General features: G+C 51.7%; 1 protein-coding gene across 1 annotated transcript in view; it reads right to left on the minus strand.

The window, feature by feature from the left end:
• CABP7 (calcium binding protein 7) overlaps positions 1-26172 on the minus strand; it is a 73993-nt gene that overhangs the window by 2776 nt on the left and 45045 nt on the right. The window contains exons 2-4 of the mRNA XM_054006017.1: positions 15565-15708; positions 5847-5959; positions 3687-3840 (exon numbers count right to left, since the gene is read on the minus strand). Coding sequence (XP_053861992.1) covers positions 3687-3840; positions 5847-5959; positions 15565-15708 — 411 coding nt within the window. The remainder of the gene's footprint in view (positions 1-3686; positions 3841-5846; positions 5960-15564; positions 15709-26172) is intronic.

Below are 26172 nucleotides of genomic sequence, written 5' to 3' on the forward strand. Positions count from 1 at the left end.
TGATTCCCTTAGGCAATTACATTGCTGCATGATAAGACCTTACGTTACCCATTATCAAAATGCAGCCATCTCTGGGGCGGAACAGGCCAGCTGTCCTTCTAGACATTAGCTTCTGCCATGGCCCCTCTTATTTGTCTCCTCTCTAAACTAAACAGCCCAAGATCCTTTCAATCTCTCCTTGTATGGGATTTTCTCCAGGGCTGCAATCATTTTTGTCATTCCCTGTGCTGACAGGCTGTATACCTCGTCCTGGCTCTGAAAGGGGGATGTGAGCCTGGGAGACCAATTACCTTGCCTGGCTGCACCTGGAGGGTGGACCAGGCCTTATTAAGGGAGAAGCCTAGCTGGGGAAGAGCTGGGTGATGACTATAAAGACAGGAAGCCTGCAGCAGCAGGGGGGCCTGCAGGGAGTGAGGGAAAGGAACTTAGCAGTCTAGGACCAGAGATTGGTGAGACTGTGGGGAACAGGATGGCTCCTGCAGGCTGATGAGGAAGCCTGGTGGGGAACCTGGAAGACACAGGTCTGGACCCAAAAGCAGGCACTGGACCTCTGGGGAGAAGCCCTAGATGGTGTGCAGTGTTACAAAGAGCCCAGAGAGGTGCTGGGGGAGAGGCTTATGACAGCAGGGAGGCAGTGGAAGGTGTTTGAAGGGGGTATTGTGGGGCCCCTTGATGTTGCTATTTAAAAGCCAAACGGCCTTCCAGGAGTCTGGGGCTAGACAGACCCCTGGAAAATCTTGCATTTTAAGTGTGTTAAAGAAGTAAAATTTGGGTTCTGTCAGTATTTTGCTGTGATTTCTATAAAGGATGAAAACAGCTCTGCTGCTGTTGCTCTGCTTAGCATGGATTAACCTGGGACCTCTCTCTGCCTTCCTGGCAACAATTTGGGATCCCTTGAAGAGCGGTTGGGGGTGGGGGAGCAAACATCCCCTCTGCCTTGGCGGTGCTGGTCCTGGTCCAGAGGGCGGATGTGAAAAGGCCACTCAACTCAGACTGCACAAAACCTGCCTGTAGCTCAGAGCGCTGGGCAAAGCCAAGGTCTCCAAGGACCCCCACCCACGCATGGCTTGACCGTCTCATGCTCCCGGGTTGCCCTCTGACCTGAGAGGGGGGAGTCGGGCCGGGGGGGGGGCGGGGGGGCTTGGAGAGGGACAGCCCAGAGTCCCATGGAGGATGGGAAGTCCCGCATTAGCTCATGATGCATCACAACAAGCCCACTGGCCTGCTCCCTGCTTCTCCAGACAACTCTGTAGGGGCAAGGTAGCTGATGAGGGCAGGTGACAGGGGAACAGGGACTGCAAGTATGGCTTGCTCCTTACCATGGTCTGGCTGCATGGCTGGCCCCCAACATTTTGGCACCTGAGGCGGGGAGCTCAAATGACGCCCCCATGCCCCCTCGCTTAGGCCAAAACTTTGAAAGGTCTCAATTCTGCCTTCTTCCTGATCTACTTCTCCCATGGTACTGCTCTGCTGCCAACCCCAATAAAGGAGAACTAACAACTTAAAATGCCTTGTTCAAAAATTTTAAGTAACACTTAACTTTCAAACGCTTGAACAGCAAATGTAACTTTTCTTATCTGCATAGTAAACACTGGCATTTTTATCTGTTTGAATAATCAAATTGGTGCTTTCCGTGCCTTCTTGGTTGCAAAGATTTGAACTGTTTCCTGCTGAAGGTCCACAGTCTGGGCCAGCTCATGCTCTACTGAGATGGTTGCAAGGCCGACCAGCCTCTCCTGTGTCATTGTGGAGTGTAGATGTGTTTTTATTAACTTCAGCTTGGAGAAGCTGCGTTCTCCATTGGCAACTGTTACAGGAAGGGTTAGAAGTATGTGCAGAGCAACAAAAGCATTTGGAAAGAGGGAGGTCATCTTATTTGTGCACGTATATTTCAGAACAGGCTTTGGAGTTGATTCTGCTGGAATGTATCTTGAAAGGGCTTTCAGTTCATCACCTAAATCACTCGCATCAATATCGCGCAGGTCATCATGTGTCAACACTGTCTCTAGTGCCCTGCATTGCTGGTGTAGGTCTTCTTCAGGTATAGTGAGGAGTTTTGGAATATCATATACAACATCCCAAATATACTGCTGTGTTCCTTGAGCTGCATGAAACGTTCTTCAACTGAGTGTATCACACAATCTAGCACCTGGTTAAAGAATTCAACTTTGAATTGTTGTTTGGGGTCCCTTATGGGATTATCCCGTGCCTCGTAATCAAAATGTCGTCTTCTTTGGTGACTCTTGTATTCTTGAATGGGTGGGAAAATAGCTTCAGTGTGAAGTTCCTCTGCCAACTTCTGTGCACTCTTCAGAATGTTTTGAAATCCCTCATCTGACCGGTAAAACTGTAGGTATGACTTTGCTTTGTCCAGTTGTTCCATTGCTCCAGATATATCAAGGTCAATACCTTGGAGTCTCTTACTTACAACATTTATTTCAAACAGTATGTCATGCCACAACATTAAGCCACACAGAAATTTGAAGTTATGTATGTTTCTGGTGATTCCATTTCCCTCTGCCACTGTTCTCCCACGAACAGTTCCTGTCATAGCATTATCCTCCATACTGGCAACTATGGCATCATCTATCTTCCCAATTTGGTGTTTGATAGGTTTTATTGCCTCTACTCGACTTTCCCATCGTGTGGCACTCAGTGATTTCAGTGTCAGAGAGGATGTTCCCAGATGTTGCTTCAAAATTTGCCATCGATGAGTTGATGCAGAGAAAAATACATAGATGCTTTGAATTACATTAAAAAATTCAGCAGCCTCGGTAGAAACTGATGCTGCATCACTGACCACCAAGTTCAATGAATGAGAACTGCATGGGACAAAAAAAACTCGAGGGTTTAACCACTCACATCCTCACTGGGGCCGGAAGGCTCAGCGTGAACATTTGTGTCTATATATCTCAGGAGAGCTCCTTCCTGCTTAGATAGAAAAGCTTCCTTTGCTTTCTTTCTTTTTCAGAGGGGCGTTTTCTTCTTTCACTCATGACTGCGGTTCTGTGCCAGCTATAGTGGCTCTCAACACTCAATTGAAGGGACAAATAAGCAGGCTGGTAGCAGGGCCTGAGTGAGGGAAGATATCAGCGTCTTAAGGGCCTAACTGGCTCCTACTACTTCAGTTGACTGCCTGTTCTCCTCAAGTGGGTTCAGGGAAGCAGCAGGAAACAGGAAGGTCCCTGAGAAGCTGGTGTGAATCAGTCCAGGCTCCTGGGGGTGCTAGAGAGGTACGTAAGAGGCTCCTCCTTTCTCTCCCTGCAGCTCCTGCTGCTTTCTGTTATTCTCTCTCACCTTTTCTCCTGCCTGCCTGTTATGTCTCTTGTGCCCTCCTTCCTCCAGCACAGCACTCCACCATCTCTGTGCATGTAGAGCAGAGAGAATACATATGCACCCGCAGCAGACACAATTTTCTACACTCTGGGTCCTAGTGGCGCCCCCCCACAGTCTGGCACCTGAGGTGGCTGCCTCAGTTCGCCTCATGGTAAGGCCAGCCCTGTCTGGCTGCTCCAAGCAGCACCAGAGATGGACAGCAAGCCCCTGGATGCTGATTGTAAGCTCCTTGGGGCAGTGTCGAGTTCTGTGTCTGTATGGAGCCTAGGACCGTGGGCTTGGGCCACGCTATGGTACCAATAGTGAGCGGCAGTGCCTGGGGCTGCCAGGGCTGGGGAAGGGTCACTTACGCTCCACATCGACGGGGCACTCCTTGGCATTGCCCATGTGGCTTTCCTCCTCCGTCATGATGATGTTCTCAATGTCCTTCATGGACAGGTGTTCGCAGAAGGTGTCGTAGAGCAACCGCTTCAGCTCATCCACCGTCAGCTTCTGCATGTCGCACTGTGGCAAGGGGAAGCAGCACACAGACCCCTCAGGGGGGGATTGCAAGAACCGCCCCATGTTCACGTGATCTCCCCTGGGCATCATGTGACTTCCAGCTGTGTGTCATGGGGAGCAGCGCCTGGCACGGCTGTCACTGATCAGTCACCACCACACACCTCCGGTCACGCAGGCTGCAGCACAGCAGCTGCTGATCTCACATGGGGCACAGGACTGGCATGTTGCCAGCTGCCCCCAGAGAGCACAGGCCTGGCACCGTGGTCCCCGAAACCTGGCCGTCATGCAGCACGTGTGGTGTCATGGCTGTCATGTGACCTCACCATTGAGGGCAGGGACACATTGACCCCCGTGCTGGCAGTAGGGGAGCCAGGGGAGGCCCACAGTGTGGTTGACAAGCATGATGGCAATGTCACAGATAGGCAGCTGCCCTGCCAGAGTGATGGCTGGAGCAAAGACTAGACTGTTGTGCCCTAGTCACACTGACACCAGGAGCTCTTTGCTCCTATAGGGCTGGAGTCACGAGTCAGGGGCCCAGAGTCCAGTTTTCCCATCAGGACCCTGACTGTCTCCTTTTTAAGAGTTGAAGCACAAAAAGGAAACCCCCCCAACCAGGAAAATGAAACTAAGCCCTACCCTGGGTTCTGCAGTGTGAGCGTGCAGCAGGTGTGATGTGTCCAAGGAGGGCTGATGAGCCACCCAGAGGAGAGGCTCCTGGAGATGCTAAAGATGGGCGAATTGGGCTCCTGGGGAGCAGTGCAAATCAGAAAGAGGCCAGGCTGTACCCTGCTGTAACCCCACTGAGACTAACGGGGCTGGGCCAAAGGCAGGGTTGATCCAGAGGCAGCAAGTGACAGCTGCTCATGTCAAAACAAAGCTAAGTAACATTAAAGAAGATGCTCCCCTAAGGTGTTTCTCTCGTGAGCAAGGGAGGAGTGGGCATGAGGCAGGCCCGTGGCTTGCTCCTTCACTTCTCTGGTGTACAGAAAGTAGATCTGGCTTTCCAGAAAGGAGGCGTGGTCAAGGCCAACTCCCTCCCACCCCCAAATCCCTTCCAAGAACAGCAAGTGGGGTTTTCAGTAGACACAGGTGCTGGATGGGGTGGGAAATAGGGTCACTGCTGGAGGGGTGGGACGGTGTATGGTAAGGGTGGGCTCATTGATGGGGGGGCGTGTGGTGGAGAGAGGGGGTCAGTGCTCTTTGGGGGGGGCTCTCTGGCTGGGCTTGTGGCAATTGTCATTGCAACGTCTGTGAAACACAACCTGTGCTGCCTAGTGTCACTACTAGGGACTCCCTAAGACCAGGCGTGGACAGGGCAGTCATGGCAGAGTCTGCTGAGCACGCTGCAGTGACACAGGGCGCATCCGGGGTGTGGACGATGCGCTGACAATGGCCACTAGTGGATGGTGTATGCACTGGAGTGCTGGCTGTTGAGTGTCCAAGGCTGCGGTGTGTCCGTGCTGCACCACAGGCAGGGTAGGAGCAGTGGGGTCAGCACAGGTTCCCTGGGGAGTCACATGAGCATTCCTTGGGCATGTCAGTTGTTACCTCTCCTGCCTCCGCCTGCGTTCCCTTTAACTGCTCCTCTCCCCCTCAGGCTGTCTGCTTATCTGATTGCACTGACCCCATCAGGTGCCCCTTGGTGCTATTTGGAATAGAGAGGGTCCACGTTGGAGCCTGCTGTGGCTGGTACAGGCAGTGGCTGTTTGCTGGGGCCCCCGTAAATGAGGAACTCACACGGGTGCTGTCCTACCAGAGCCTCTTCTCTGTATGGTGCATCTGCCCGCCCCCCACCCTGACCCCCCAACACTGGCTGCTCCTTCCATGGCAGATTCCCAGGGGTCTGGGGGGAGAACGGGGAGCAGTCTGTACCTCTTGGCCTGGAGTAACTTTGGGATCTGCTCTCCCTCTATGTCCATGATTCCCCCACCCCAGGTTTGGGGATCTCAAGAGGAGGTGTCAGGGCGAAGAGAGGGTGTGGAGAGGGCCACGGATGAGGCACCAGTTACCTTCCAGAAGACGGTGTCGAAGTCTGTGCCATGGAACTTCTTGGGGATCCCCGAGGTGGAGAGCTTGGGCCCCAGCAACGTCACAAACTCCTCAAAATCCACCTGCCCATCCCCTGGGAAAGAAAGAGACATGAGTTACCTCCCCCGGGTGCTCTGTCTTCTCTCCCCCTTTGGTGCCCTGTGTATACGGTTTCCAGCCAAACCCAAACTGGAACATTGTTTTCAAATAAAAGTCGAATTTCCTTCTGAGAACATCGACAAAATGATTTCCCCATGTTGTCAAACTGAGGGGGGGGAAGGGCTCCCCTGTTTTCTGACCCATGCTAATGGTTTGCCCTGGGGGGTGGCAATCACGGATCCCCTGGGGCTGCTGATCCAGGGGCTCCATGTCTGGCATGGGTATGTGGCCAGTGTGATTTGCTGGGCGTGGGGAATCCTGCCCATTCCCCAGGCCTCGCTGGAGAGATCCACCCCTCCGCCCCCTCAGTGCTGCCTCTTCCCATCAACCACCAGCAGGGGGCACCAGCACTAGAGGGCCTGTGGAAAGACGGGAACAGGCCAAATCCCTCCCTAGCCTCTCCTCTCCTCCCACAAGTCCTATGGGACCCAATAGTCAGGGCCGGTGCAAGGAAGTTTCGTGCCCTAGGAGAAACTTCCACCTTGCACCCCCCTGCCCCCCAGCTAACCCTGCCCCCCCGCGGCAGCTAACCCAGCCCCCCCACCTCCCCGGTCCAGGGAGCCCCCCCCTGCAGCAGCTACCCCCCCATCCGCGGCAGTTAACCCCGCCTGGGGAGACCCCTCCCCCACAGAAGCTAACCCTGCCCGGGGAGCCCGTCTCCACAGCAGCTAACCCCACCTGGGGAGACTCTCCCCTCCCCCCTGGCAGCTAACCCTGTCTGGGGAGCCCCCCCCTCTGCAGCAGCTAACCCTGTCTGGGGAGACTCCCTCCCCACCGCAGCTAACCCTGCCTGGGGAGCCCGCCCCAGCTCACCTCCACTCCACCTCCTCGCCTGAGCGGGCTTTTAGGTGCCCCCAACCACTAGGCGGCTGCCTAGTTTGCCTAAATGGTTGCACCGGCCCTGCCAATAGCTATGGAAGAAGAACTGAAGAGGAGAGAGACAAAGGGTGGTAAAGGGAGAATGGGATAAAAGGAACTTGTAAGAGAATCAGGTGTGGGGGCAGGGGAGACTGGTCCTGAGCAGAGCGAGATGCCGGGGTATGTGGAAACAAGGGCCTGATTTGCATTGCCCAACACCTAGAACTGTGCAAAGGGGCATGAAATGCTCCTGGTCAGATTGAGTAGCTTTTCCCACCCGCTCTGTGCTGGTGTCGGTGAGAATCAGGCCCAGGGCGGGGAGCAGTGGAGATGGGGACTGGCAGAAAGGCAGCAGAGCGTGGCCTAAAGAAAAGAGGCTGAACTTGGATGAAAGAGTGAGGAGCTCAGGGCTCAATGGCCAACAAGCACTCTGCGGGGGCAGCCCGGGGCTGTGAGGCAGGAGCACAGTCGGAGACAGGGGCAGTGAGATTCGAGTGGGTGAGAGGTTGGCACAGTTTGAACAGAAAGGTTCATTTTCAATGAAAAACTGGCACTTTCCCCAAAATGACTATTTTTTTCAAGAAAAATCATCAACACTGTCAAAATATTATTTGTGCTGTGGTAGTGCCTCAGAACCCCGGCCCTGGCCTGGTGTCTGTTGCGCTAGGCACTGTACACACCCAGAACAAAGGGGCCGTCCCTGCCCCAAGAGCTTACCATCTGATGTAAATCTTCTGGGATTTATTTTCAAAAAAGCTCCTGCCCTTCCCTCCTCCTTGATATTTTGGGTTGAAATGTTTTACCAAAGGTTAATTTTTTGATAACCATTTCTGTGGTGTTTTCAATATTCAATTTTAAATAAGTAAATACAAAATTTTGCATAGATGAAAAATGGGTCAGTTTTGAACCCTTCAGACAGCTTTGAAGTTCTGACCGGGCCAGAGCTCTGCCCAGTGGCTTTTGTGCCCTCTCCCCCCCGTCCCCCTGGCTCAAAGGACGCTGTGAGTGGTAATGCTCTGTTGCACAGTTCACACAGCAGGGTTGGCTGCTTGTGCCAAACCCTGATTTCCAAATGCAGCCCTGTTAACGGGCCAGATACAGTCTCCAGGCTGGTGCTGGGGAATCCCCCACTGATCAACACAGCACAGAGCATCCATGCTGCGTGAGGACATGCCATTGCATAGCCGGGAGGGGCGGGCGACATGGGGGCCAGAGGCAGGGATAGTGTGAGCCACATGGGCACTATGGATTAAGCCATCGGCACCAAGAGAGGACCTGACCAGTCAGTGTGAGCCTGGGCTCCGCCTATCATGTGGTTCAAAGGGGAAGCGAGGAGGAGAGAGCGTGATGCAGAGGAGATGTAAAGAGATGACAGGCAGAAAGATGGGAGGGAAATGGAATGGAGTGAAGGAGAGAGAGACAGCTAGGACAGAGAAAAAAGAAGAGAGAACAATCCAAGTGAGAGAGACATGAGCAGAGGAGACAGGGAACGATCTCAGCCAGAGATGACCCTCTGCTCATCTTGTGAGAACAATTGATCACCATCCTCTTTTTAATAACCCTTAACATATTTGAAGAATGTTATCAGGTTCCCCCCTCAGTCCTCTTTTCTCCAGACAAAACATAGCCCTTTTTTTAACCTTCCCTCACATGTCAGGTTTTCTAAACCTTTGATCATTTCTGTAGCTCTCTTATCTGCCTGTACTTTAGACATTTCCTAGGACACAGACACTGGGTCAGATTGGCAGAGACCCTGGGTTTTTCCGCCTTCCTCTGGTGCGTGGGGCATGGATCACTTGCAGGTTTAAACTAGTGTAAATGGGGAATTCTCTGTAACCTGAAGTCTTTAAACCATGATGTGAGGATGTCAGTAACTCAGCCAGAGGTTAGGGGTCTGTTACAGCAGTGGGTGGGTGGGGTTCTGTGGCCTGCAATATGCAGGTGGCCAGATTTAGGTGATCATGATGGTCCCTTCTGGCCTGTGCAAAAGCCTCTGATTGGCTCTTCCTCCGCTGCCCCAGAGCAAGCAGGTATGGAGGTCCCATTAGGGAAATGTGCTCCTGGGCTCACGCAGCAGGAAGGCCAATACCCTGGAGACTAGTGGGCAGTGAGACAGGGCCGCAGCCTCCTTCTGGGACTTGCTAATATCCATCCCAGAGATCTGGGGCCTGTGCCAGCAAAGCCAGCAGCCTCTGGGTAATTATTAGGGGAAGGAATGCCAGCATTAATTCTCTCCTTTATGCTGATAACTTCCTTCAGCTGTCACTGAGAGAGTAGGACCCTCTCCACAACTGCAGCACGCCAGCAGGATCAGACACTAAGAGGACACTCAGAGACAAAAAACCCAAAGGTCACAGGGCTCCCTGAACTGTTGCCAGCAAAGGACAACAAGAAACTCTGATCCCACCTCATTGCTAAGGTTCTGAGACACAAGGAAAGGGCTGAGCTGGAGAGCAGAGCCTGGGGCAGATGGTGTGCTTCTGTGACAATGCCGCTGGTGAGCTGGGGATCAGAACCTGGGGAGTGGTTATCAGGGAAGATGGGACATCTGAGCTCTGGGGATGCTGCAGGAGGAGCGCTACTACAAGGGGATGGGAAGCTGGAGCACCAGTATGTTTAACCAGTCCAGAAAGGAAAGATGTTAGCTAACAAGGCCGAGTCTCTTCTAGGAACAGAGTGGTATTTAAAACTACACCCCTCCCCATTGTAGCAATCTGCATGGAACTTGGAGGGAGGAGCACAGGGTGCAGGAGGGAAGAGTGTGAGGATGCCCCACAAAGTCAGTCTGTGTTCACGTGGCTGGAATGCTCTTTCTAAATCGTCCTTTTAGTAAAGAGCCAGTTTAGTTTTCCGAGTTTGGAGTTCTCGCATGCTATTACACAGCATGCAATACATGAAACATGAGTGACATATTTGCCTCCCCCTGCCTCCGCCATAGTTGAACACGGTCTGGCTGCTGGTGTGAAGGGAACCCTTCAATCCCTGTACAAGCCCAATTGGGCTGGAACCAGAACACCCCAAATGCAGGGAGTTCAATTTCCAAACCTATCTCAGGGGGCCAGGATCATCCCCAGGCTGTGGGAGGGGGTATCAGGCTTGGCAGGCCAGGTGCCACGCTTTTTGAGCGTGCTCCTCTTCCACATGGAATGAAGGATAGCTCAGTGGTTTGAGCATTGGCCTGCTAAACCCAGGGTTGTGAGTTCAATCCTTGAGGGGGGCATTTAGGGAGCTGGGGCAAAAATCTATCTGGGGGTTGGACTAGATGACCTCCTGAGGTCCCTTCCAACCCTGGTATTCTATGGTTGGGAAGCCTTTAAAGAGGAGGCGGCGGCGGGGGGGGGGGGGTGTTGGAGATGGAGCTGCTGCTCTCCCTGGAATCAGGTGTCTGTCCTACACCAGTAGGTCTAGCTCTCCAGTGCTCAAGGAGCCATGCATTACCATGAACAAAGCTTTTTGACAAGTCTGCCCTGCAGGACAAAGACCGGGGGGCTGGCTTGGGAGGCCTTTGGAGGGGGCCTGTGTGAAATGAGTTGGGATCTCACAAAACCACCTCCACAACTTGTTGATGGCATTCTGAGCAGAGAGAGCAAGGAGAGAATGATGTTTGGAGACTGAACTTCCTTCTCTCCCAGGACTGGACCCCTACAGGGTAGGGCTGACCCACATTGGTGGGGCAGAGCAGTGGGGTGCTTGCCCTGCATTTGTCTGTGCTGTACCTTTCCTGTGGATAAAAAGAACTTTGGTCTCCAGTGCTGGCACTAAAAATTAATAAGGGAGGGAGATGGTGACCTGGCAGCCTTGGCTGAAGGGCTTTTAAAAGTTAAGAACCCCTCACCCCATCCAGTACATTAACATGCAATTAACATGCTGTTTCAGGTCCCAGATCAGTAAAAGAGCAACAGGTGCAGATTTTAAAGTGATTTTTTAAAGTGGTTTTAAAGTGTAGACCCGCCTCTGATCTCCATTACTCTGTGGCCATCTGTACAGTGGAGCTGCTCCAGATTATACCCATGTCAGCGAGACCAGAGTCCAGCCCATTGTGTGGGAAAACAAAGGGACTGGTTCTGTCCCTTCCCCCAGCTTCCAAATGATGCTGTGCTGATGCATAGGGGATGAAACTATGCAGCAATGGGCTGGGGGGAAAGGCCTGCAGTGCAGGCATGGTGTACAGTTGCCATAACCAGCCTTATGCAGTGCCCATTGCAAGCCCTGGCACAGAGGGAGCATCTTCATAGCTCACAGCTCTATAAGGATTCGGCACTGCTGCAGGCACTGCATAGGCAGCGCTTGGGAGGGTTCCATAAATTAGAGCACCCCTTGGGCTGCTCTAATTTCTGATTGGGGCCACAGAGCCCCTGGAGCAGCCCAGAATCTCAAAGCCATCTTGGATGCCCCTTCTGAAGGCCTACCACAGACTCTCATCCCAAGTCCCTCCTTTATTTCCTTGACATGGTGTGGTATATGTGCAATAGACACGCGTCTCTCTAGCAGCATGTTCCCTGCAGTCTTTATGTTGCTGTTGGTCTTGGTAACGTTATCACCTCTTGCAAGGAAACAAATCCAGCAGCTCTGGATCTCAGGCCTAAGGCTCTCCAATCCCCTCCAGCTCTCACTGGGCTACATGGCACCGTCTGGGATCACACCGCGCCCACGAGACTGCACTGACAGAAGCACAGCTGATCAAAGCCAGTGCAGCAGAGCTGGGCTGGGGCAGTGATGCCTAGCTCTTCCCAGCCTTTGAGAAACAGGCTGCAAATTAGTTGTCACACCAGGTCGTTAAATTCCCCTAAACCAGGGGTCGGCAACCTTTCAGAAGTGGTGTGCCGAGTCTTCATTTAATTTAAGGTTTCGCGCGCCAGGAATACATTTTAACATTTTTAGAAGGTCTCTTTCTATAAGTCTATAATATATAACTAAACTATTGTTGTATGTAAAGTAAATAAGGTTTTTAAAATATTTAAGAAGCTTCATTTAAAATTAAATTAAAATGCAGAGCCCCCCGGGCCTGTGGCCAGGACCCGGGCAGTGTGAGTGCCACTGAAAATCAGCTCGCGCGCCGCCTTCAGCACGCGTGCCATAGGTTGCCTACCCCTGCACTAAACGAAGCGCATATGTCATCACAGCCACCATGATCATTATGATGATTAATATTTATACTAAGTGTTTATAGTGCATCGTAGAGTACCCAGCTCCTTACAGACACAGAGGCAAAGATATTCTCTACCCCTCCTAACACAGATGAGAGAAGCGATGGCCCAGGAGGAGAGGGAGGGGGGAAGTATTTTTGGAAGAGGTGGGTTTTAGGGAGAGACTTGAAGGAGGTGAGAGGTTCATCCTATTGGGATCCAGGAAGGATCTGCTAAAGGACTCTGCTAAAGGACCTCCCCCCAGCCTAAGAGGAGGATCCACAGGACCTGGAAGCCAAGCGATTCCGGGGGACAACGAATGAAATAACAGGCACAGGAGTGCGGTCAAAGCGTCAAACAAAGGGAACCTGATGGGGACGTGAGAGGCCCTGCCAGGGTTACAGGGCAGCAAGGTGGAAGGTGAGCAGGAAGACGAGGGGATTGGGAGGAGAGCTGGGAGTGGCTGGGAAAGCAGAAGACAACCTCAGAAATGTAGGAGGTGCTACAGGGCTTGGGAGAGCTGAGTCTGTTGCACTAAAGGGAGCTAATGAGGGTTTCTGGGAAGGATGAGGGTGGCCTTAGAGGCAGCATGGTAAATAGTCTGGAAGGGAGGAGGACACAGTGAGACTGGGAGGGAGGGCAAAGGCCTGGGGAAGGGGCTCCACCATAAAACAAGCCCAGACTCATGCCACAGAGCTCTCTGGTGCCAGGGGTTCTGATAACAAACAGTTAGATAAGGGAAAGTGATGGATCCTTCACGGCAAAAGAGACAGGACTTAACTTTAATGAGTTCAAGGGAATTCTTTTACAAGGCTGCTGGGCACAGACACCCCCTGGAGTTCTCTCTGGTTCTGCAGCTCCCAGCCTGCACTGCCCAGGTTTGCCACACAGGGTCCCCCTATGTCCTGGCCTGGACTCTCCAGTCACAGAAGGGACAGCTGACTTCACTACAGGTCCAGTTTGAGATGTGTGGGTGGGAGTGATGGTGTGAAGGGAAACGGAGATCAAACTGCACTCTGGTTCCAATGTTACACTGGCTGACTCCCTAATGGACACAGTCCACATGCATGCACACAGATATCTGCATTTTCCCCTCATCTTTGTTACCAAGAGCACTTTAGATGATTAAACCTGAAAGGGTTTATTGAAATCTAATTTATTGTTCACTGTTCATGTTGCTCATTTTTTCACTGCACTCAGCTTTGACAGTGAGACGACTGTAGGCTGGTCAATTTCATTTCCTGGTTCTGGGGCTGAGCATAGCACTGTGATGTTTAGATTCCCCATTCTGCAGGGGAAGGTGTGCATTTAAAACTGCTTTCAGTTAAAAAAAAAACCCTACAGGGCTCAGCAGGGGGTTTGAACCCTAAGCCTTCAGATCCACAGTACAGTGCTCCATCATTTGAACTAAAGGAACAATATCATTACCTGGTAGCAGTAGTAGGCTACTTTTCCTGTGATGGACACATCCCGGAAGGCACTGCGGTACACACATTGCCACATCTTACACAAATTTTTCTATTCCTATTAGGATTTTGTAAATCCTGTTGTAAAAATCTAAATATTGAGCCTATAACTAGAATAATAGAATCATAGAATCTCAGGGTTGGAAGGGACCTCAGGAGGTCATCTAGTCCCACCCCCTGCTCAAAGCAGGACCAATCCCCAACTAAATCATCCCAGCCAGGGCTTTGTCAAGCCGGGCCTTAAAAACGTCTAAGGAAGGAGATTCCACCACCTCCCTAGGTAACCCATTCCAGTGCTTCACCACCCTCCTAGTGAAATAGTGTTTCCTAATATCCAACCTAAACCTCCCCCACTGCAACTTGAGATCATTGCTCCTTGTTCTGTCATCTGCCCCTACTGAGAACTAGCTGCCGTCCACCTCTTTAACAAATGTTTAAAATGTAAAAGGGCAAGAAGGATCAGGAGTTTGCAATGAGGAGATGGCAGCAAAAATGGAAAATAACTAGAGAAAATGAGAAGCCCCTGGAATATGGATCAGCTGCATTTCCTTTCCCACTGGCCCAGGTACTCCAAGACTAGAGCTGGCGAGCTGACAGCATAGCTCCATCTCCGCTGCGGCAGAGGGCAGAGGCAGCGTGAGTGGCTGCGGAGGAAGGCAGCTCTGGCAGCATGTCCATCCCATACTCAGACAGTTGCAGTCACACTCACACACCTGAGCGTATTTCATTGAGCTGTCACCTTTTACAGCAGAGAGATTATATCCATTCTCAAAGAAAATATTCTCTTTAGCTGGTGACATCAAATCTGTAATAGCTTTGGCAATGCGGCTTGCATTAGAGTCACGCCAGCGAGACAGCGGAGCGCAGGAAGACAGAGAATGGAGCAGCATAGGAGAGATGGAGAGAAGGAGAAAGATAAGGGAGGAGGAGAATGCTAAGGGGTACGATTCCCTGCTGCAGGATATGTGTCAATGAGAGTTACTCGGGGGGATATGAGGGACCCTGAGAGATGGCCAGAGAGCCATGAGACATGGAGGGATGGAGCCAGTGAATGAGCGGGAGAAAGTGAAAGATGAAGAGGTGGCAGGTGAGGGAGCTGGAGAGAAACCCAAAATGAGAAAGACAATGTGAAAGAAAGCTAGCCGGAAAGAGACAGCAACAGATGGGAGAGAGATGACAGCAATGATAGGAGAGGGAGTGAGGAATTCAGTGGAGAGAGCAAAGGGACACTCTGGCAGAGAGGGGTTTGCTTGGAGCAGTGTGATTGTGATAGTTTGGGGGCATGGGGAGCAAGCTGAGCTGGGTAGATGACAACCCCATTCAGGGGCGCTGGAACAATTTGTATAGTGGGGTTGCTGAGAGCCCTTGAACCAAACTGTAAACCCTGGATATGATGGAAACCACTTCCAGACAGGGGGTGCAGCAGCCTCCCCAGCATCCCTAGTTCCAGCTCCTATGACTCCATTTCTGTAATCTGTGACTCTCCCTGCTGGCTGAGATGCTGCAGGTACCCAGACCCCAGCGAGGCAGTGAGAAGTCCTGCCCTGATAGGGAATCAGAATGGGCCACCCGGGAGGGCTTTCGTGGCCCTGCCATCTCTGCTCCTCTGGGCTGGAGTCACCCCACGGACACAGGAAGATATGGAGTGTGTGTGGGACAGCATCCAGGAAGGGGGGAGTCACCCCCAGGGGGCAGGCAGTGTTTCTGCCTTCCCCCTCCCTGGGAGGGCATCCCCCAGCCTCCCTGGCCACACCCACTCCCAGTCCAGCCATGCTCACTCTTGGGGAAGTGCTGGCCTCTTGTGACAGCCCTGGTTTGCTGCTTCCCCCACTGGGCTTTCTGCTTTGCACACCAGGCCCATGCCTAGCCCCATGTACTGACAGCAGGGGTGCTGGGGACCAGCAGGGGAGGGGCTGAAAGAGGGAGAGAGGATGGAGTAGGAAGGAATGTGGGAGAAGTCCCAGGGGAATGAGGGAGCTCTCTGCTGTGCCCCCGCAGGCCTGTCACAGGGATGGGTCCCAGGAAGGTCCTAGGGTCTGAGGGGCAGCGCTACGCCCAGGGGCAGAAGGGACAGAAGAGGTAAGACTTACCATCCATGTCCAGTCGCTGGATGATGACCTCCAGCTCCACCTCATTGGGCATGTAGCCCAGGGAGCGCATGGCCGTGCCCAGCTCCTGCTTAGAGATGAAGCCATTCCCATCCCGGTCGAACACTTTGAAGGCTTCCCGGATCTCTGTGGAGAGGGAGGGGAGTGAGTGAGTCTGTCAGCTGGGTTGCCCCGTCACCCACCTGAGCCCTGGGGCATTGACTCCCAGGGGGTAGTACAGATAGGGGTCCGATTCTCCCCACCCCCTTGGCATGGTAGTGATTCTCACTGGGAATGTCTGCTGTCCTGTAGGGATGGGATCTTCAGCTGAAAATATGCTGCTTAAACTCACAGCATTGTCTATCGAGAGTCCTTTTCCGGCGCCAGTCCCTGAGCACCTCATGATCTCTAACACGTTTATCCTCACATGTTCCCAGGAGGCAGAGCAGAGCTATTATCCCCAGTGCACAGATGAGAAACTGAGGCACAGAGAGACCAAAGCCCAGAGCCTCTAAGGTATTTAGATGCCTAATTCTCATGGTAATCAATGGGAATTAGGTACCTAAATACCTGTTTGTTGAAAAATAACCAATCTTAAAAATAGCTTTTACAGGCATGATTTTACTGGCTCTGGCTTAATGACGTTGTTACAGTGATGTCTGGAGCGCGGCTCATTCCCTGGTGTTTCAGCATGTTCACTATAGCGTGCCCATGAGCTGCAGCCCTTTGAAAGCGTCTTGTTGCTGTTTAATGGATTCATTTCTAATAACCATGCAGCAGAGCCATCCCTGTTGTGTCCGCACCCTGGGTATTTACTGAGTTCTGAGTGAGCACGTGTCTAAAAAAGGGTTATATGAATGTTCTAACTGGGAACATCATACGCCCCCTGGATTTGGGGGAACCTCTCACTCCAGACCCAGCTGCTTGAGTTGCAAGGAACAAGATAGAAAAATTCTACCAATTTAGAATCATAGAGCTAGGAGGGACCACAAGGGTCATCTAGTCTAATCCCCTGCCAAGATACAGGAGTTGTGTCAAAGGCCTGGTCTACACTGGGTGGGGGGAGGGATCAACCTAAGATACGCAACTTCAGCTACGAGAATAGAGTAGCTGAAGTCAACATATCTTAGGTCGACTTATCTCACATCCTCACGGTGCAGGGTCGACTGCCGCCGCTCCCCCGTCGACTCCGCTTCCGCCTCTTGCCGCGGTGGACTACAGGAGTGGACGGCAGAGTGATCAGGGATCGATTTATCATGTCTACACTAGACACAATAAATTGATCCCCGATAGATCGATCACTACCCGCTGATCCGGCGGGTAGTGCAGACGTACCCTAAACCATCCCAGACAGATGCTATCCAGCCTCCTTTTGAAAACCTCCAGGGAAGGAGCTTCCATTACCAACCTGGGCGTCTGTTCCGTTGTCCTGCTGTTCTTACAGGTAGGGAGTTTTTCCTGAGTTTTCATCTAAATCTGCACTGCTGTAGTTTGAACCCATCGCCTTTTGTTTTGCCCTCTGTGGCAAGAGAGGACAACTATTCTCCATCTTTTTTATGGTAGCCTTTCAAGTATTTGAAGACTGCTATAATGTCCCCCCCTTAATCTTCTCTTTTCCAAACTAGATGTAAGCATGGTCTGCTGAATTCTTCCCTGACAGCTAGATGGGAGGGAGAGAGACTTCAAGAGCAAACTGTATTTACATGAACACACCTACTCTGCTTAGTTATCTGCTGTGCTGCTCAAAATGATCAACTTTGGCTGGTGTTGGGTTACAAATCATCTTAGTACGGAATGCAGGGGTAATGAAATGCTGTTACCAATGTTGGCATTATTGTGAACAAAGTGGGGAGGGATAGCTCAGTGGTTTGAGCATTGGTCTGCTAAACACAAGGTTGTAAATTCAATCCTTTAGGGGGTCATTTGGGGCAAAAAATCTGTCCGGGGATTGGTCCTGCTTTGAGGTCCCTTCTAATCCTGATATTCTATGAACTGTGCTTAACCTGTCCTAAATGAGAGGGTGACCCTCAGCTGAAAGGACCTCATTAAGCCAGGGGCTCAAATGCCAGAGGTCTGTGGAAGTAAAAGGGGTGAGGACAGGTGTTCTAGCCAGGAGGTGTGTGGCACCTCCACTAGGGTCCTTTCCAGACTGGTTTAAACTATTCCTCCCCACTGTTCAAATAAAGAGCTATATAAGCTTCATTAGGAGCCTCTTTACTATTTTAAATAATCAGTCAGAACTGAAATCACTTGAGGTGGAGCAGTTTCTGCCCACCCTGAAAAGAGTTCAAAATTATTAAGCGCTGGTCTACACTACGAGTTTAGGTCGACTTTAGCAGGGTTAAATCGAATTAAGCCTGGACACGTCCACACAACGAAGCCCTTTCTTTTGACTTAAAGGGCCCTTTAAACCGGTTTCTTTACTCCACCTCTGACGAGGGGATTAGCACTAAAATTGGCCTTTGTGGGTCAGATTTGGGGTAGTGTGGATGGAATTTGATGTTATTGGCCTCCAGGAGCTATCCCACAGTGCTTCATTGTGACCGCTCTGGACAGCACTCTCAACTAAGATGCACTGACCAGGTAGACAGGAAAAGCCCTGCAAACTTTTGAATTTCATTTCCTGTTTGCCCAGCGTGGAGAGCACAGCTGACCATGCAGAGCTCATCAGCACAGGTAACCATGATGGAGTCCCAGGATCACAAAAGAGCTCCAGCATGGACCGAACGGGAGGTACGGGATCTGCTCGCCATATGGGGAGACGAATCAGTGCTAGCTGAACTACGTAGCAGTAAACGAAATGGCAAAATATTAGAAAAGGTCTCAAAGGCCATGAAGGACAGAGGCCATAACAGGGACACACAGCAGTGCCACGTGAAAATTAAGGAGCTAAGGCAAGCCTACCACAAAGCCAGAGAGGCAAACAGAAGGGCTGGGGCAGAGCCGCAAACATGCCGCTTCTACGCGGAGCTGCATGCCATTCTAGGGGGTGCAGCCACCACTACCCCAACCATGTGCTTTGACTCCGTCAATGGAGAAACACGCAACAGAGAAGCGGGTTCGGGGTACGCGGAAGATGATGATGATGAAGACAATGAAGATAGCTCACAGCAAGGAAGCGGAGAAACCGGTTTCCCCAACAGCCAGGATATGTTTATCACCCTGGACCTGGAACCAGTAACCCCCGAACTCACCCAAGGCGTGCTCCCAGACCCTGAGGGCACACAAGGGACCTCTGGTGAGTGTACCTTTGTAAATATTACACATGGTTTAAAAGCAAGCATCTTTAATGATTAATGATTAATTTGCCCTGGCAATCGCGGCCAGTACAGCTACTGGAAAGGTCTGTTAACATGTATGGGGATGGAGCGGAAATCCTCCAGGGACATCTCCAGAAAGCTCTCTTTCATGTACTCCCAAAGCCTTTGCAAAAGGTGTCTGGGGAGGGCTGCCTTATTCCGTCCGCCACAGTAGGACACTTTACCACGCCAGGCCAGTAGCATGTAGTATGGAATCATTGCATAACAAAGCATGGCAGCGTATGGTCCCGGTGTTTACTGGCATGCAGACAACATCCATTCCTTATCTCTCTTTGTTATCCTCAGGAGAGTGATATCATTCACGGTCACCTGGTTGAAATGGGGTGATTTTATTAAGGGGGCATTCAGAGGTGCCCGTTCCTGCTCGGCTGAACAGAAATGTTCCCTGCTGTTAGCCACGCGGTGGGGGGGGTGGAGGGGTGAAGGGATCATCCCAGAGAATTGTGTGTGTGTGTGTGTGGGGGGGGGGGGTAGTTGGGTTTGTGCTGCATGTTAACCCGGAAACCCCAGCCCCTCCTTTTACATTGCAAACCCATTTTAAATGGCCAACCCAACGGGTGCTTGGTATGGGAAATGAGGGCGCTACTGTTTGAAACCATTCCCACATGTTATGAGGGTAAAAAAAGCCAAAAGACTGTGGCTTACCATGGCTGCCTGGAAGCCAAATTCTGTTGCCTAGCACCATGTGAGTGATCTTTCACACCAAACCGGCAGGCCCTCAATATAAGAGGAAAAATGCGACCTTGTAATGAAAGCACATGTGCTGTGTAATGTGAACAGCAAAATTTAACGTGGAAGAGTGTACCCATTGTTCTCTAAAATGTGTCTTTTTTAACCACCTCTCCCTTGTCGTCCATCAGCTGCAAATGATTCTCCTTCGCAGAGACTAGCAAAGATTAGAAGGAGAAAACGGCAGACTCGGGATGATATGTTCATGGAGCTCCAGATGTCCTCCCACGCTGAAAGAGCACAGCAGAATGCGTGGAGGCAGTCAATGTCAGACTACAGAAAAGCACAATATGAACGAGAGGAGAGATGGCGGGCTGAATCGCGGGATGAACAGAGCAAGTGGCGGGCTGAAGATGATAGGTGGCGTCAGCTTGCAGACAGAAGGCAAGAGTTGATGCTCCGGCTGCTGGAGCATCAAACTGGTATGCTCCAGCGTATGGTTGAGCTGCAGGAAAGGCAGCAGGAGCAGAGACTGCCGCTACAGCTCCTGTGTAACCAACAGCCCTCCTCCCCAAGTCCCATTGCCTCCTCACCCAGACGCCCAAGAACACGGTGGGGGGGCCTCCGGCCACCCAGTCACTCCACCCCAGATGATTGCCCGAGCATCGGAAGGCTGGCCTTCAATAAGTGTTAAAGTTTTAAAGTTTTAAACTGCAGTGTGTCCTTTTCCTTCCCTCCCCCTCCACCCCTCTTGGGCTACCTTGGCAATTATCCCCCTAGTTGTGTGATGAATTAATAAAGAATGCATGAATGTGGAGTAACAATGACTTTATTGCCTCTGCAAGCGGTGCTTGAAGGGGGGAGGGGAGGGTGAGGTGGTTCGTTTACAGGAAAGTAGAGTGAACTGGGTGGGGGGGGCGGAGGGTTCATCAAGGAGAAACAAACGGAAGTTTCACACCGTAGCCTGGCCAGTCACAAAACTCATTTTCAAAGCTTCTCTGATGCTCACCGCGCTCTGCTGTACTCTTTTAACCGCCCTGGTGTCTGGCTGCGCGTAATCAGCGGCCAGGCGATTTGCCTCAACCTCCCACCCAGCCATAAATGTCTCCCCCTTACTCTCACATATATTGTGGAGCGCACAGCAAGCAGCAATAACAATGGGGATATTCTTTTCACTGAGGTCTGAGCGAGTCAGTAAGCTGCGCCAGCGCACTTTTAAATGTCCAAATGCACATTCCACCACCATTCGGCACTTGCTCAGCCTGTAGTTGAACAGGTCCTGACTCCTGTCCAGGCTGCCTGTGTACGGCTTCATGAGCCATGGCATTAAGGGGTAGGCTGGGTCCCCAAGGATCACGATAGGCATTTCAACATCCCCAACGGTTATTTTCTGGTCTGGGAAGAAAGTCCCTTCCTCCAGCTTTTGAACCAGACCAGAGTTCCTGAAGACACGAGCATCATGTACCTTTCCCGGCCATCCCACGTTGATGTTAGTGAAACGTCCCCAGCAGCATTGAAAAGTACCCCTTGCGGTTTATGTACTCGGTGGCTTGGTGCTCCGGTGACAAGATAGGGATATGGGTTCCATCTATCGCCCCACTACAGTTTGGGAATCCCATTGCAGCAAAGCCATCCACTATGGCCTGCACGTTTCCCTGAGTCACTACCCTTGATATCAGCAGGTCTTTGATTGTCCTGGCAACTTGGATCACAGCAGCCCCCACAGTAGATTTGACCACTCCAAATTGATTCCCGACTGACCGGTAGCTGTCTGGCATTGCAAGCTTCCACAGGGCTATCGCCACTCGCTTCTCAACTGTGAGGGCCGCTCTCATCCTGGTATTCTGGCGCTTCAGGGCAGGGGACAGCAAATCACAAAGTTCCATGAAAGTGCCCTTATACATGCGAAAGTTTCGCAGCCACTGGGAATCGTCCCAGACCTGCAACACAATGCGGTCCCACCAGTCTGTGCTTGTTTCCCGGGCCCAGAATTGGTGTTCCACGGCTATAACTTGCCCCATTAACACCATGATTTGCACATTGCTGGGGCCCGTACCTTGTGTGAGGGCTGTGTCCATGTCAATTTCCTCATCACTCTCGTTGCTACGCTGCAATCACCTCATTGGCTGGTCCTGGTTTTGCTTTGGCATGTTCTGGCTCTGCATATACTCCAGGACAATGCGCGTGGTGTTCATAGTGCTCATAATTGCCGCGATGATCTGCGCGGGCTCCATGATCCCAGTGCTATGGCGTCTGGTCTGAAAAAAGGTGCGAAACTGACGGAGGGAGGGAGGGGCGACTGACAACATGGCGTATAGGTACAGGGAATTAAAATCAACAAAGGTGGCTGTGCATCAGGGAGAAACACAAACAACTGTCACACAGAATGGCCCCCCCAAAGATTGAACTCAAAACCCTGGGTTTAGCAGGCTGTTGATTTCACAGAGGGAGGGGGAAGCAAAGGAATACATCTATTTTTTACATCTTAAGCTGGTAGCCGACGGTGCAGCATGACTGATAGCCCTCGGCATCTTCTGGATGCTTGGCAGAAGATACTGTACTATGATTGCTAGCCATCACCATCAAGATGGTTCAATTGGACTGCCAGCAGGACTGAGTCTCCAGGAGACAAAGCATGTCTGCCCAGGTGCTTATGATTGAACTGGAGTACAACAACAACAATGAATACCACTCATAATTCACCATCTACTGCCAAAAGGCAAGGGGTTGCTGCTGTATAGCAATGCAACCCCACATCTGCCAGCACCCAGATAGCCGATGATGGCTACTAGTCATATTGCACCATCTACTGCCAAAAGGCAATTAGCTGCTGTTGTGTAGCAATGCAGTACCACGTCTGCCGGCACCCAGATGACATATGGTGACAGTGAGCTGAGCTGAGCTGAGCGGGCTCCATGCTTGCCGTGGTATGTTGTCTGCACAGGTAACCCAGGTAAAAAGGCGCGAATCGATTGTCTGCCATTGCTCTGATGGAGGGGAAGGGGCCTGACGGCATGTACCCAGAACCCCCCGTGACACTGTTTTGCATCATCAGGCATTGGGATCTCAACCCAGAATTCCAATGGGCGGCGGAGACTGCGGGAACTGTGGGATAGCTACCCACAGTGCAACGCTCCGGAAGTCGACGCTAGCCTCAGTACTGTGGACGCGGTCCGCCGGCTTAATGCACTTAGAGCATTTTATGTGGGGACACACACAATCGACTGTATAAAACCGATATCTATAAAACCTGCTTCTACAAATTCGACCTAATTTTGTAGTGTAGACATACCCTAAGAGACTGATGTGCAGAGGTCACAGCAGAGAGGCAAGTAGCAGCAGAAGGTGACTCACAGTCAGCTAGTGAATGAGTGGCTGGTGAGGCAGCAGGATCCAGGACTGGTGGGACAGCCAGGGTAGAGGAACCGCAGCCGGCAGGGCGGCCAGCCAAAGCAAGTGCTCAGATTCTGAAGCAAGCAAGGTGCCTTCTTCCCTGGGTGGGAGGCGAACTCACACAGATGTACCTCTAAACCCTGGCGTCCTCACTGACCAAAGGACAACCACTGTGAGTGGGGTATGGTGAGGGAGCAGAGAGGGGCGCAGAAAAGGAACTTTTGCTTGTTGGACTCAAGAACATGAGGCAGAAGGCATAGCCCCATGCACTCTGGGGTGGGTGTCCTGCTCACAGCTTTATGATTATGAATCCTGCTTTTGGCATTTTCCCTAATTAATGTTGCGTGACTTCCCTCCTTTCATTAAAAGTTTCTTTTCTACACTCAGACTCTGTGCTTGTGAGTGGGGAAGTATTGCCTCTTAGAGATCCCTGTGGAACCCCATTTGTGACCTCTGTCCAATCCGACATCATTCCATGAATAGTTACTCTTTGTTTGCAGTTGTTTAACCAATTATGTATACACTTAATGGTAGTTCTGCCGAGCCTGAATTTCTCCAGCTTACCTATCAGAATGTCATGTGGGGACTGTGTCAAAACTCCCATGGGTGTTTATTTGTTGATTTTAGAGGGGATGTGTCTGAAAACAGGGCTTATAAGTGAACTGGGTTGCATAATACTTAGAAGTTACAGAGGGCTTCTTGGGTCTGATCCCTCAGCTGCACTGTGCTTTAGAATGGGTCCCTAATCTAGAGATTATAAAGCTCTTTTACACAGCGGCAACAGTGGCATTATCCCCATTCTTCAGATGGGGAAACTGAGGCACAGAGAGGGGAGGTGACTTGCCCAAGGTTTCTCAGTACGGCCATGTCTACACTCAGCAGCACTGTAGTGTAGATGCTTCCTGTAGTGATGGAAGGTTTTTTTCTGTCAATGTAGTTAATGCACCTCCCCAAGCGGTGGTAGCTGGGTCAGCAGGAGAATTCTTCCGTCGACCAAGCCACATCTACACCGGGGGTTAGGTTGGCTTAACTATGGTGCTTCACACCCCTGGGCACCATAACCATGTTGACTTAACTTTTAAGTGTGGAGCAGGCCTAAGGCAGTGGCAGACCTGGGAGCTGAACTCAGTCCTCATGACATCAAGTCAAGCACTGGACTACAGCACTTTTATGTCTAGCCCTTGGGTTTTAGACAGGGCTTTGTAACAGGGTCTATTCTGTGTTGTAAGCAGGGCCTCAGGCCATGGCTACCCTAGTGAGCTTACAGCAGTGCAGCTGCACTGATGCGGCTATAAATGCTCTGTGTAGCCACTCTAATCCTGTTGGCTTAATTACTCCAACCACAGCGAGCAGCGGTACCGTAAATCACCATAAATTACGTCACACCCCTGAGCGACATAACTTATATTGACTTAAGCTATAGTGCAGCAATAGCCAAAGGCAGCAGCAAAGTTGTCCTGTGTCATGTGACAGACCCAGGTCCAGCAAGACCCATCATTTCAACAGGCAATGTCAAAGACAAGAGTTCGCAGATTGGAGGAAGCTGGCATTTAGCTGGCGGGTGAGCACGACACCCCTCCTCCCCTGCTGCCACGCAGGCGATTAAGTCTGTAGGCATCTCTGTGTCTTTACATAACTATCCGCCTCACCATCGCACCAGCCGCTTTCTGGGCATTCGCCTGTAATTATATCTCTGCTTCGCATTACCGTTCTGCAAATTAATCACCGCCATCACTTCCTCATCTATAGCAGGGACCTGCCCAAACAATTGCCAGGGAATCCGCTAAAGAGCAGGGACTGCTGAGCTGCTCTGTGTGCGCCGTGTGGGTAAGCAATGAAAGGTCTGGTCACATACTGCATTGGCTCCCTACATGCCTCCCTCCAGCTGACCTCCTGGCACCTCACCCAGGCCAATCCCACGGGGGCTGGTCACTGCAGATACATGCGACCCTTTCCCTCCTCAGTATGTCAGATCACGGCCATTCTGTTCTGGCTACACGGACTCCTCTAGACTGGGCAAGGTTGTAGCTGCCTGCCATTCTGGGGGTGTTCTTGAGAAGATCTGGTGATTTGTGGGTCCCCAAGGGGCTGGTTTTCACATGGTACATGGGCTCTATGGGAGGGAATCCACAGCTGCTATCACCCCCTTCCTGTATGCGGCTCCCTCACCTGAGCCCTCTGATGTGCTGATCCTACCTTCACTGCCTCTCACTCCCTGTCCCCCTTCATGCTCCCAGCCCTCCCAGGATCTTCCTTCCTTCCCGTTCCTCCCTACTCTCCTTTACTCGGTCCCCTTTCTCTGCTCCCTGCCCTCGTTACCTCCTGCGGTCACCTGCATGCTCCTATCTCACCTTCCCCCCATCCCTACTGGTCCTGCCTCCGTCCCCTCTCTTGTCACACCTGCTCTCCCCTTCCCAAAGCCCTCTCTCCCTGCCCCACGCTGCAGCCAAGCCCCAGCTCCTCCCCTGCACACACTTAGCTGAGCAGAGGCTGGCACGCTTGGCCTCCCGTTCGCCTGGCAGCACTGACATCCAGAATGTGGGTTCTTCAAATGTCTCAGCCCCTGCACCAGGCCCACAGCTCGAGGGCCACCGGCTGCTTCTCCATGCTTTAGTGCCCGGCTCCCTCCATAGTGAAATGCCCCCTACGGGAAAGTGACACTGGTGAAGGAGGCAGTGACTCTCCAGGGCCACCAGGAGCCTCATCTTGAGGATCTCCCTTTGGAGAAGCTTCTCTGCAGGCCCCTTAGAACCCCAGGCACGAGCTGGCACAGCCAATGCACACGCACTGGCACGGCCAATGCACATGCGCGGCTGTAATTCCCCTCAATTGCTGGTTCCATAACCATAAATGTCGATAAGAAGAATTGTACCAGGTTCTCAGGCAAAGAGATTCTGAAACCAACCTACACTGCAAGGTCTTTTGTGTTAACTCCTTCAGCTCTGGATTACAACAGAGAATCTGGGCTCCCCTGACACTGAGACACAACTGCCCTCCCTCTGCTATATCACAGCACAGCACCCGGGAACCCCAGCACTGAGAGACGACTACACCATGTGAAAAGGAGAACTGTTAGCCCAAGTTTACAGATGGGAAATGAAGCCCATAGAGACTTGCCCAAGGTCATCCAGTCTGTGGCAGTCTGGAAGGAACCCAGATTTCCTGAGCCCCAGGCCAGCTCCTTTGCCTCAGATCAACCTTCCTCTATTTCATTTCTTTCACTGTGAGG

This window comes from Malaclemys terrapin, chromosome 16 (genome assembly GCF_027887155.1).
Source record: "Malaclemys terrapin pileata isolate rMalTer1 chromosome 16, rMalTer1.hap1, whole genome shotgun sequence".
Classification (NCBI taxonomy): Eukaryota; Metazoa; Chordata; order Testudines; family Emydidae; genus Malaclemys; species Malaclemys terrapin.